The sequence below is a fragment of the Acinonyx jubatus genome, chromosome A3, assembly GCF_027475565.1.
Source record: "Acinonyx jubatus isolate Ajub_Pintada_27869175 chromosome A3, VMU_Ajub_asm_v1.0, whole genome shotgun sequence".
Lineage (NCBI taxonomy): Eukaryota > Metazoa > Chordata > Mammalia > Carnivora > Felidae > Acinonyx > Acinonyx jubatus.
Genome location: NC_069388.1, coordinates 24,401,387 through 24,413,601, shown reverse-complemented (window position 1 = coordinate 24,413,601; position 12,215 = coordinate 24,401,387). Strand labels below are relative to the sequence as shown.

The following is a 12,215-nucleotide window of genomic DNA, read 5'->3' as shown; positions in this document are numbered from 1 at the left end:
CAGCTCTAAGCTGGCAGTGTGGAGCCTTCTTGGGATTCTCTTTCTCTCTCTCTCTCTCTGTCTCTCTCTTTTTGCCCCTCCCTGCCCCCCTCTCCAAATAAATAAATAAATTTAAGAAATTAAAAAATAGAACTAATTGATCCAGAATTAAACCACACTTATAGAGTCATAATAAGGTCAACATGGAACATTGATTTAATTTAAAATATTGAGATATAACTATTGGGAGGCTAGAGGGAAGGAAAGTATAAAGTGTTGGATCTTTATCTTATAATAGGTACTTTTTAAAATTTACAAATCAAGAAATAGCAGTATAAATATTTTACTTAGGAAAATGTTGGTAAATATGGAAAGAAGCAAGTAAAAGAGTCTGGGAGGGTGTCTCAGGCTTTGAGGAAGCCACTGCTTTTTTTTCCCTCCTAAGACTTGTGTGTGTGTGTATGTGTGTGTGTGTCTGTTAAAATACATTCCTGCTTTGTTTTGTTATGAGTCTTGTAGTTCCACATGATTTTTTTTTATTTTTTTATTTAAAAAAATTTTTTTTCAACGTTTTTTATTTATTTTTGGGACAGAGAGAGACAGAGCATGAACGGGGGAGGGGCAGAGAGAGAGGGAGACACAGAATCGGAAACAGGCTCCAGGCTCTGAGCCATCAGCCCAGAGCCTGATGCGGGGCTCGAACTCACGGACCGCGAGATCATTACCTGGCTGAAGTTGGATGCTCAACTGACTGCGCCACCCAGGCGCTCCATGTAGATGTTATACATATTAATAATACTAGACATCAAAATGAAAAGGTAATGTGAAAAAGAAATTTATATTCATTTACAGGTATAACAATCCATGCATTGATAATGAAGAAGCAGCAATATGGTTGCTTCATGGTAACCTAGCTTGTACATTAATGAATAAATTGTTATAAAAGTTTTATGGCATATAGTATTATAGTCATAATACTATATGATAGTATTCATAATACAGTATTAGAAACATTGTTACATTAAAAAAACTTAATTGTGATGATAGGCTGACATGCAGTTACAAGCAAGAGAGACATACTGTTTGGTAATATAATTCTTTGAAAGCAAAGTTATAATACGGTAAGAAAACAAACACATTATTATTTTATATTAAACATCACTCACATCATGCCTGTGTAGGGATAGGTTATCCACTTCTATACAGATCTTGCACATGAAGAATACTTAGGCAATGAATACTATATGATGAATACTTAGGCAATAATGATGATGACACTAAAACATCTCATACTGTCCTTGCCAACAGTTATTAGGTGTTCACTCACACATGTACACATTAGATAAGTTTATTAACAGCATGATGATTATTTACTATTTATTAAGTGGAAGTATATCAGCATAAAATCTTCATCATCATTGTCTTCATGACAATGGCTGAGGAGGAAGAGGAAGAATTGTCCTTCTGTCTCATGGGTGGCAGAGATGGAAGTGGTGGAGGAGATGGATGCAGAGGCAGGAGAGGCAGGCAGGTGTAACTTTACGGAAATACATTATAATTTCTGTCTGATTTTTTTTTCTTTTTCAGTTCTCAAAAAAATGTTTTGCTATGTGGAACCAATTCTTCTTCCACTGTTTGTTTTAGTTTCAGTGTCCATATCATAGAAGGGTCTATGTCATAAAAGAAGTTAAAAGCAGTCATGAGTAATCAGAACCCTTCTGCCAGATTGTCTAATGTCAATTTTTTTTCCGGCACTGCTTCTTCTACGTCTTCTTCCTCATCGTCTAGTACTGATACAGAAACACTCATCCCCATCAAGTCATCTTCTTTTAATTCCTCTAGTGTCATGTCTATTAGCTCTTGAATTTATCCAAGATTCATATCCTGAAACCCTTCACCCACCACATTTTTTTTTTTTTTTTTTTTTTTTTTGCCATATCCACAATCTCTTTCATGGTTTCCTTGATTGGCTCTGTTGTAAATCCTGTGAAGTCATGCACAATATCTGGACACAGTTTTCTCCAGCAGAAATGTATTGTTTTGGTCTTTAATTATTTTCACAGCTTTTTCTATAATAACAATGGCATCTTCAATGGTGTAATTCTTCCAGACTTTCATGATGTCATGATGTTCTCTTTACCAGGGTTCTCTTTCATAGCATTGACTATCCTTTCCATAGAGTATTGTGTCTAATGAGCCTTGAAAGTCCTATGACTCCCTGTTCTAGAGGCTGAATTAGAAATGTTGTATCTGGGGGCAAGTAGAATAGTTCGACACCTCGGGTATTGAATTCATGGGGTTTTGGGTGGCCAGGGTATTGTGCAGTATCAAAAGAACCTTAAAAGGCAGTCCCTTACCAGCAAGGTGCTTCCTGACTTTAGGGACAAAGCACTGATGGAACCAATCCAGAAAAAGGGTTCTCATTGCTCAGGCCTTCTTATTGTATAATCACAAGACTGACAGCTGGTGTTTATCTTTTCCCTTCAAGGATTGGGAACTAGCAGCTTTGTAGATAAGGGCAGTCCCCATCATAAACCCAACTCCATTTGCACAAAACACTATCCCTTCCTGCCTTAAATCCCGGTGCTCACTTCTTTTCCTTACTAATAAATGTCCTTTGAGGTATTTTTTTTTTCTAGAATAGGGTACTTTCATCTTCATTAAAAAAAACTGTTCAGAAGATAGCCTTTATCTTCAATGATTTTTTTTTAACTTTAGAGAGAGAGAGAGAGAGCATGCACAGTACAAGCAGGAGAGAGGGCAGAGGCAGAGAGATAATCTCAAGCAGGCTCCATGCTGATTGTGGAGCCCAACACAGGGCTTGATCCCTCGACCCTGGGATCATGAACTGAGCCAGAATCAAGAGTGGGATGCTCAACGCAGCCACTCTGAACAACAGTATGGAGGTGCCTCAACAAATTAAAAACAGAACTACCCTATGACCCAGCAATTGCACTACTAGGTATTTATCGAAGGATACAGGTGTGCTATTTCGAAGGGGCACATGCATCCCAATGTTTATAGCAGCAGTATTGACAATAGCCAAAGTATGGAAAGAGCCCAAATGTCCACTGACTGATGAATGGATAAAGAAGTTGTGGTATATATGTATACAATAGAATATTAGCGCTCAAAAAGAATGAAATCTTGCCATTTGCAGCAACATGGATGGAACTAGAGTGTATTATGCTAAGTGAAATTAGTCAGTCAGAGAAAGACAAATATCATATGACTTCACTCATATGTGGAATTCAAGATACACAACAGATGAACATAAAGGAAAGGAAGCAAAAATAATATAAAAACAGAGAGGGGGACAAAACATAAGAGACTCTTAAATACAGAGAACAAACTGAGTGAGGGTTGCTGGAGGGGTATTGGGTGGGGGGATGGGTTAAATGGGCAAGGGCATTAAGGAAGACACTTGTTGGGATGATCAGTGGCGTTACATGTTAAGTGATGAATCACGAAATTCTATTCCTGAAATCATTATTACACTATATGTTAACTAATATGGATATAAATTAAAAATAATAATAATTTAAAAAAAGAGTGGGACACTCAACCAGTTGAGCCACTCAGGTGCCCCATCACCTCAATGATTTTCTTAGTGGTATCTGGGAACTTGTCTGCTGCCTCTTAGTCAGCAGAAGCTGTTTCTCCTGTTAACCTCGACATTAAAAAAATTTTTTTAATGTTTATTTTTAAGAGATAAAGAGAGACAGAGCACGAGTGGGGAGGGAGAAGAGAGAGAGGGAGACAGAATCCAAAGTAGGCTCCAGGCTGTGAGCTGTCAGCACAGAGCCTGATGCAGGTTTCAAACCCGCAAGATCATGACCTGAACGAAAGTTGGCGCTTAACTGACTGAGCCACACAGATGCCCCTACCTTGACATTTTTTAAGCCAAACCTCTTTCTAAAATTATCAACCCATCCTTTGCTGACATTGAATTCTCTAGCTTTGGATCCTTCAGCTTCCTTTTGCTTTAAGTTGTCATATAGTGACTTTGCTTTTTCTCAAACCAGAGTCTGTAGTAGGTATTCCTTTCTTATAGCAATCTTGTATCCACATAAAAGCTGCATTTTCGATACAAGATAAAAAGGTATTTTGCAAAAAATGAAAGGCTTTTGTGCCTACTGTCATAGCTGCAGCAATGGCTTTAGGAATTTCCTTTTCTTTCTTTTCTTTTCTTTTCTTTTCTTTTCTTTTTACAGTGGTCTTTACACTGAATTCATTTTTCTTGAAATGGTGGCAGCTGCAGCTGCTGAATTCAGTCTATGGGACATATCAAGCAATTCATCTTTTTCTTACAATGTCATGACTTTGTTCTTGGGAGTACTTCCAACATCACTAGTGGCACTATGTATGGGTCCTATGGTGTTACTCAAGATTCATGGTATTGCACTAAACACATGAAAACACACCAGAACTGTGACAGATCACTTTTTATTGAGATTGGCAATTTACTGGAGAGATGAATTGCGCACACAGATCATTTTAAATGGATATGAGCAACCCTTGACCTCACCGCAGTAGCAACAAGAGATGGCTATAAAACTATTACAGCAGTACAATATATACTACTACAGTTAATTTTATGCTGTTATGATTTAACACTGCAGCTTTATGTTGCTTACATTTCTTGACTGTGGATGGCACCACGTATGGTCTGTAAATATGTGCATTAGTTTTGATAAATTTTAATTTTTCGTAATAGACTTGTGTATATTTTTGGGGGAGTACCTGATAAAATAGACTAATACCTACATATATTTTATGCATTTGTGACATACATAGCTTTTAAATTTTTTCAATATTTTTAGGCTACACAGTATACCTGAAGGTTTTTTTTTTTTAATTTTACTTCTTATTTTTTAAAATTTACATCCAAATTAGTTAGCATATGGTGCAACAATGATTTCAGGAGTAGATTCCTTAATGCTCCTTACCCATTTAGCCCATCCCCCCTCACACAACCCCTCCAGCAACCCTCAGTTTGTTCTCCATATTTATGAGTCTCTTCTGTTTTGTCCCCCTCCCTGTTTTTATATTATTTTTGTTTCCCTTCCCTTATGTTCATCTGTTTTGTCTCTTAAAGTCCTCATATGAGTGAAGTCATCTGATTTTTGTCTTTCTCTGACTGACTAATTTCACCTAGCATGATACCCTCCAGTTCCATCCACGTAGTTGCAAATGGCAAGATTTCATTCTTTTTGATGGCCAAGTAATACTCCATTGTATATATATATACCACATCTTCTTTATCCATTCATCCATCGATGGACATCTGGGCTCTTTCCATCCTTTGGCTATTGTTGATAGTGCTGCTATAAACATGGGGGTGCATGTGTCCCTTTGAAACAGCACACCTGTATCCTGTGGATAAATGCCTAGTAGTGCAATTGCTGGGTTGCAGGGTAGTTCTATTTTTAGTTTTTTTGAGGAGCCTCCATACTGTTTTCCAGAGTGGCTGCACCAGCTTGCATTCCCACCAACAATGCAAAAGAGATCCTCTTTCTCCGCATCCTCGCCAACATCTGTTCTTGTCTGAGTTGTTAATGTTAGCCATTCTGACAGGTGTAAGGTGGTATCTCATTGTGGTTTTGATTTGTATTTCCCCGATGATGAGTGATGTGGAGCATGTTTTCATGCATCGGTTGGCCATCTGGATGTCTTCCTTGGAGAAGTGTCTATTCATGTCTTTTGCCCATTTCTTCACTGGGTTATTTGTTTTTTGGGTGCTGAGTTTGATAAGTTCTTTATAGATTTTGGATACTGACCTTTATCTGATATGTCATTTGCAAATATCTTCTCCCATTCCATTGGTTGCCTTTTAGTTTTGCTGATTGTTTCCTTTGCTGTGCAGAAGATTTTTATTTTGATGAGGTCCCAGCAGTTCATTTTTGCTTTGGTTTCCCTTGCCTCTGGAGACGTGTTGAGTAAGAAGTTGCTGCAGCCAAGATCAAAGAGGTTTTTGCCTGCTTTCTCCTCAAGGATTTTGATGGCTTTTTGTCTTACATTTAGGTCTTTCATCCATTTTGAGTTTATTTTTGTGTGTGGTGTAAGAAAGTGGTCCAGGTTCATTCTTCCGCATGTTGCTGTCCAGTTTTCCCAGCACCACTTGCTGAAGAGACTGTCTTTATTCCAGTGAATATTCTTTCCTGCTTTGTCAAAGATTAGTTGGCCATATGTTTGTGGGTCCATTTCTGGGTTTTCTATTCTGTTCCATTGATCTGAGTGTCTGATCTTGTGCCAATAGCATACTGTCTTGATGATTACAGCTTTGTAGTACAGCTTGAAGTCTGGGATTGTGATGTCTCCTACCTGCAGGTTTTTTTCAAAGTGTCACAAATCACAAAAAAAAACTTTCCAGTATGTTTATTGAAAAAAAATCCATGCAAAGTGGATCCACACAGTTCAAACCTGTGTTGTTCAAGGGTCAACTATATATCTTTGCCTCTGAAATTTCCCACATATCCTATTATTACTGTTCTCAGTAATAAGCAATAAATCAATGTTTCCACAGATTTGTTGACTGGTATTGTGAGGAAAATATTTGTCATTAAATGTTCCTGTAATTCTGTACTTAGAAAAGACAGAAAGTGCCATATACTCCAGGAAAATTCTATTTTCATTGTTAAATTTAGGCTTAAATTGGGGCTAAACAATAAAGTAAAAACAAAATAATATGTTTTCTTCCAAAGGAAGAGTTCCTTAATCATTTATATTTTTATAAGACAGATTTTATCTAAAACACAGGAGTACCCCCACAGATTTGGTAAACTTAATTCCTATTCTTACTTCTACTCAGTTCTTATGAGTGTTAACAGAAGAATTTGTCACCCATATAAACAAATAAAAGTATGGCATAGTAGGATGAAGCCTGATGAGGGAGATATAAAGAGAGTTTTTCTGACCTGGAAATGTATAAACAGAGTAAGACTTCATTTGTTCAATACCTAGAATATTAGAACTTCAGATCACCTTCAGAAATTTAAAATACACTTTAGGAAAATAAAAATAAAATAAATATAAGTAAATTTATAATGCTAACCTTTTCGTATATGTTAGAACATAATTTTTCAATTAAGGCCATATTATTATGCCTAATATTTATTGAATGCTTTCTTTTGAACACTCTTCTAAGCTCCTTAATATATTATCTTATTATTATTATTTTTTTACTAGGCAAAGAACTTTATTAACCTTGTTTCAAACTTTATCCCCAGGCTTCTTCAGCTTAATTAGCTGCAAAGAATGAATTGTGTATAAGCAAAAACTGAAAAGAGCTGCAGTGTCCAAGGGGCTTGGGCTTAAAAATATTAGAGATCTAGATTTTATCAGATCCATGAACAAAATGTTTAAAAAGCAGTCATAATGTAAAATAGCAGCTCCCAGTAATTGCTTCAAGTTTTTTCTTCTTCAGAAGTTGACTCAATTCAGTTTGCTTCATTCTTGGAAGCTTCATCAAAATTCTCCACAAGATCTGGAACTTTATCATCATCCTCATCATCATCATCTCCAGTAGCGAGTGGTGCCTTTCCATCCACAGATTGTTTGGGCAGAGCTTCAACCAATCTTCTTAAACTAGTCAGGCTGTCTGCACCAAGTTGGTTTAAGATACTGGGGAGCATTTCTGTCAGCTGCTTTGTCTCAGCATGGCCTGTAATGGTGAAAGCGTTTGCCTGAACTTTAGGGTTGTTAAAGTGGATCACTGTTCCTTGGTTTGTGAGTATATTCATTTCTGCAATACCAGAGATATTATTTACCCCTAACTTCTTTAAGGAGAACTGAAGTTTTTTATCATATGCTGTAGCTGTTCTATGAACCACCTTCTTCTTTCAGGGAGCGGTTCCTTTCCCACCAATGCACACTTGTGCTTGCAGTTTGGCAAGTTTCTACTGGTTCGTGATAGTTTCTTTCATCTTGTTGGAGTGGATGTGGGCCATGCGGGGGACTAGGGTTGGCGCTCAGGGGTCTCAGGTGGACCAGTTGAGATTAGGTGTACACATGTAGGGACGCAAGATGGCAGCTAGATATTTTTTTTTTTTTTTGTCACAAACAACCCTGTTAAATAGGTATCATCATTATCCCCATTTTACAAAATAAGAGACTAAGTAATTACCATCTTCCAGATATGATCTGATCAGTTCCTAGATATTTTACGTCGTTTTTTTTTTTTTTTTTTTAAGTAGGTTCCACATCCAGTACAGAGTCCAATACTGGACTTGAACTCATGACCCTAAGATTATGACCTAAGTGAGATCAAGAGTCAGATGCTTAAATGACTAAGCCACCTAGGCACCTGGATATTGTACATCATTTAAATATGACCATTTTTTTTTCTTTAAAAAATTTTTTTAATGTTTATTTATTTATTATTTACTTATTTATTTTTTTGACAGAGAGAGAGAGAGAGGCAGAGCGTGAGCAGGGAAGGGGCAGAGAGAGACACACACACAATCCGAAGCAGGCTCCAGGCTCCCAGCTGTCAGCACAGAGCCTGACATGGAGCTCAAACTCACAAGCTGTGAGATCATGACCTGAGCCGAAGTCTGATGCTTGACTGACTGAGCCACCCAGGCACCCCCTTTTTTGATTTTTATAGCAGCTATGTCATACTGCTAGTTTACCTTTGAAGGTTTTTTTTTTTTTCAGTCTGGTTCTAACTCACCATTTTAGTTATATCTCCTATCTTGATGTTAAATATTAATGCTGAAGACATAGATTACGTACCTTTCCCTAATTTGCTGATAAAAATGTTGAAGGGACAAGGCCAAGTGTGGCCCATCACTGTAGACCTTTGTCCAGGTCACATGGTCCTTCTATGTAGACAGCTACAAATTCAACTAACTGTACTTCTCAAGTAGTACCTATTTCTCCTATGTATCACCACTGTCACCATGAGATAATCTGTCAAATACAAATCTGAAATCAGGATACATCATACCTAACTAATGGAGGATGTCTTTCATCTGTTTGCCAGCTATATCCATAAAAGAAATGTAATTTATTTGGTATGACTTGTTTTAATTAACTCGTACCCATTTCTATATTTTACCTTTCTCCAAGTGTTCACAAATCATCTGTTTCATTTTAGGGTATTGCAAAGAATTAAAGTCACTAACTGGGCTGTCATTTCTAGAAATCATTTTTCCCTTATGTGTAATAATTAAGGCCACCTTTACATTTTTCTAGATTCCTTATTGTCCTTGATTCCTGGTGATTACTGGGAGTAACTCTATGATCTCACTGGTAAAATCTGAAGAAACTTGGAATGAAATCCTAAACTATAAGAATTGTCCTTCTTAGGAATGACCTAAACCTTCCTTACTATCTTATTTTCTAAATTGCACTTCAGTTTCCTCATAATAGTATTAAACTCCTTCCATTTTAAGATTGTTCTTCTTGGTGGAGCCATCTGACCTGGTGGCTTTTATTATTCTCCTACCTATATAATCACTTTTTGGCCTCTTTATTTCTACCTTCCTCTAAGTATTTCTTCTCAGGTTCCTAGTTTCCCAACGTACACTGCTACTTCTTTCCTATTAGATAACTCTTCTAAACAAAAAATATCTTTGGATCACTTGGGTGACTTAGTCAGTTGAGTGTGTGATTTCAGCTCAGGTCATTATCTCACAGTTTGTGGGTTAGAGCCCTGCATTGGACTCTGTGCTGACAGTTCAGAGCCTGGAGCCTGCTTTGGATTGTCTCTTTCTCTCTCTCTCTCTGCCCCTCTCCCACTCATGCTCTGTCTCTCTCTCTCCTCAAAATAAAAATAAACATTAAAAAATTTTTAAAAAATATACCTGTATGTAGCCTTATTTTTTTTTTTAATTTGTTTGTTTGTTTGTTTGTTTAGAGAGAGAGAGTATAAGCAGGGGAGGGCCGGAGAGAGAGGGAGAGAGAGAGAGTCCCAAGAAGGCTCTGCAGTGACAGCACAGAGGCCTATGTGGGGCTCAAACTCACGAACCGTGAGATCATGACCCGAGCTGAAACCAAGAGTCAGATGCCCAAACGACTGCCATCCAGGCACCCGACATGTAGCCTTATTCTTTTTGAGAAATCTCTTTTCCTTCCTCAAGGTCCCTTCCACCCAATAACCTCACAAAGCAATAGTCTCTTTCTCCTCTGAACTTTTATAGTATTTTATTTATGCCTGTCTTTTTATATTATTTGTCATGTTCTTTATAACATTAGAGTTGTCTGTACTCATTTCCTGTTTACTAGAATCTAAACCTCTTAGGACAAGAACCGAATTTTACACCTTTACGTATTCCAGTTAATTTAATACCTGCACATAATAAATACTCAGGGAGTGTTTGTTGAATTAACGGAATAGACAAATGAATAAATGGAGTCCTATCTGCTGGTGTGCTGGAGCCTGCTCTTACTGGCTTTTGAATGCTAATTTTCAGAAATTTTGCTACAGGCTGTTAAACAGTTCGTAGCTTGAAAACTGGCCATGGTAGAATTATTTACAGCACTGTTTTGTTGCACATCAAAACAGAGCTTTTATACTCCCTGGAAAGCCAATTATTGTTAAACATTTATATTATTATCAAACATTTACCAGTATACCAGTGGTTCCATTCCTCCATACTAGAAAATTGTATATACCTCTTTGAGTTAAAATTAAACATATGGCTCAGTTCGAAGAGTGTCTGACTGTTGAGCTCAGGGTTGTGAGTTTGAGCCCCATGTTGGGTGTAGAGATTACTTAAATAAATAAAACTTTAAAATAATTTTTAAGTTTATTTATTTTGAGAGAGAGAGTGCAAGTGGGGGAGAGGCAGAGAGAGAGAGGGAGAGAAAGAGAATCCCAAGCAGGCTCCACACTGTCAGTGCAGAGCCTGATGCAGAGCTCAAATTCACGAACCCCGAGATCATGACCTGAGCCAAAGTTGGATGCTTAACCAACTGAGCCACCCAGGTGCCCTTTAAATACATAAAACTTTTTAAAAAATTAAACTTGGGGCACCTGGGTGGCTCAGTTGGTTGGGCGACTGACTTTGGCTCAGGTCATGATCTCGCAGTTTGTGAGTTTGAGCCCCGCATCGAGCTCTGTGCTGACAGCTCAGAGCCTGGAGCCTGCTGCAGATTCTGTGTCTCCCCCCTCTCTCTGACCCTCCCCTGCTCACGCTCTGTGTCTCTCTGTCTCTGAATAATAAATAAACATTAAAAAAATTTTTTTAATTAAATTTATCATGAAAAAAGCTGAAAGACTTTCTAAGCCATCTATTCCATTTACAACATTTTACAGATAAGGAAACTGAGGTCCAGAGAAGTGAAGCAGTTTGTGTATGTCACATGTCCAGGTAGTGGCAAAGCAGAAACTAGATTCCCCCTCTGCAGTCTTCCACTCATTTCTTCTTTTCATACTACCACATTGACTTCGTTTTTATGCTGTTTATCCTCGCTTTGTTCCTTGGTATAGCCCTAAATAAGGCCAAAAGTATTGTTCTAAACATAATAATTTTTAAGGGTGCCAGTGAACAGAATACAGCTTTCTCTTCCCTTTTGTTTCATTGCAGACAGATTTAAATTAACACATTTGTTTTGGAGAAAGAGTTGATCCTGTTTCTGAGTGTTACAGGCTAAGGAAAAAAAAAGTTTTGCCTTTAATGTTTCCTTATTGGCCAGTTAAAATAAAACATTTACATTGTTTTATTGAATAAAAAGAGATTTCATTTCATTAAAGTGCACTAATGAAACTTAGGAAGAGGTTTGTGAACTTTTCTTGCTTGCTCCCCAAGAATGATTGGGAATACCAGGCTATAACAATTTTGTTTCTTCCACGGTGGCATGTACTATCTTCCTCACTGACCTCTCTTGTATTCTAAAATTCTCATTATTAGTTTGACTATCTGGGATCAAGGTGTTAAAATGCACAAATGCTACCTAGGAGGAAATGCACAAAAAACCATTATTAGAACCCTACAGCAATAAAAACAGGACAGATATTTTGTGAATTTGAAGGGATAAGGGTGATAAAGAGAGATCCAAGATAATGTAGAATTGTCTCAAACTATCTGAAAGCCAATCAAATAAAAAAGGATTTAGATTTAGTCTGTGAGGCTCCAAGACCAGGACCAGTGGGTAAAACTTGCAGGGAATCAGGATTAGCTGAATATAAGGAAGAATTTTTCTGTAATCTTAATAGTACAAAGATAGAATAGACTGCACTAATAGGTAATAAGTTCTTATTACTGGTGGTGTTTTGATCAGAAGCTGTA

General features: G+C 37.4%; 2 protein-coding genes across 3 annotated transcripts in view; one reads left to right on the top strand and one right to left on the bottom strand.

Moving 5' to 3' along the window:
• The window catches only part of LOC128311130 (protein SPT2 homolog), a 75,070-nt gene that overhangs the window by 20,073 nt on the left and 42,782 nt on the right, over positions 1-12,215 (top strand). The gene's annotated exons all lie outside the window — the stretch shown is intronic.
• Positions 7,145-7,944, bottom strand: LOC106989131 (transcription factor BTF3-like). Its single transcript, XM_053200055.1, has one exon. It carries the CDS (start codon positions 7,719-7,721, stop codon positions 7,419-7,421), a length of 303 nt encoding a protein of 100 aa, XP_053056030.1. The 5' UTR covers positions 7,722-7,944; the 3' UTR covers positions 7,145-7,418.

Bases quoted from the DNA above. Each gene is read 5' to 3' on its own strand.
- LOC106989131 (XM_053200055.1), bottom strand. From the start codon at position 7,721: ATGAATATACTCACAAACCAAGGAACAGTGATCCACTTTAACAACCCT.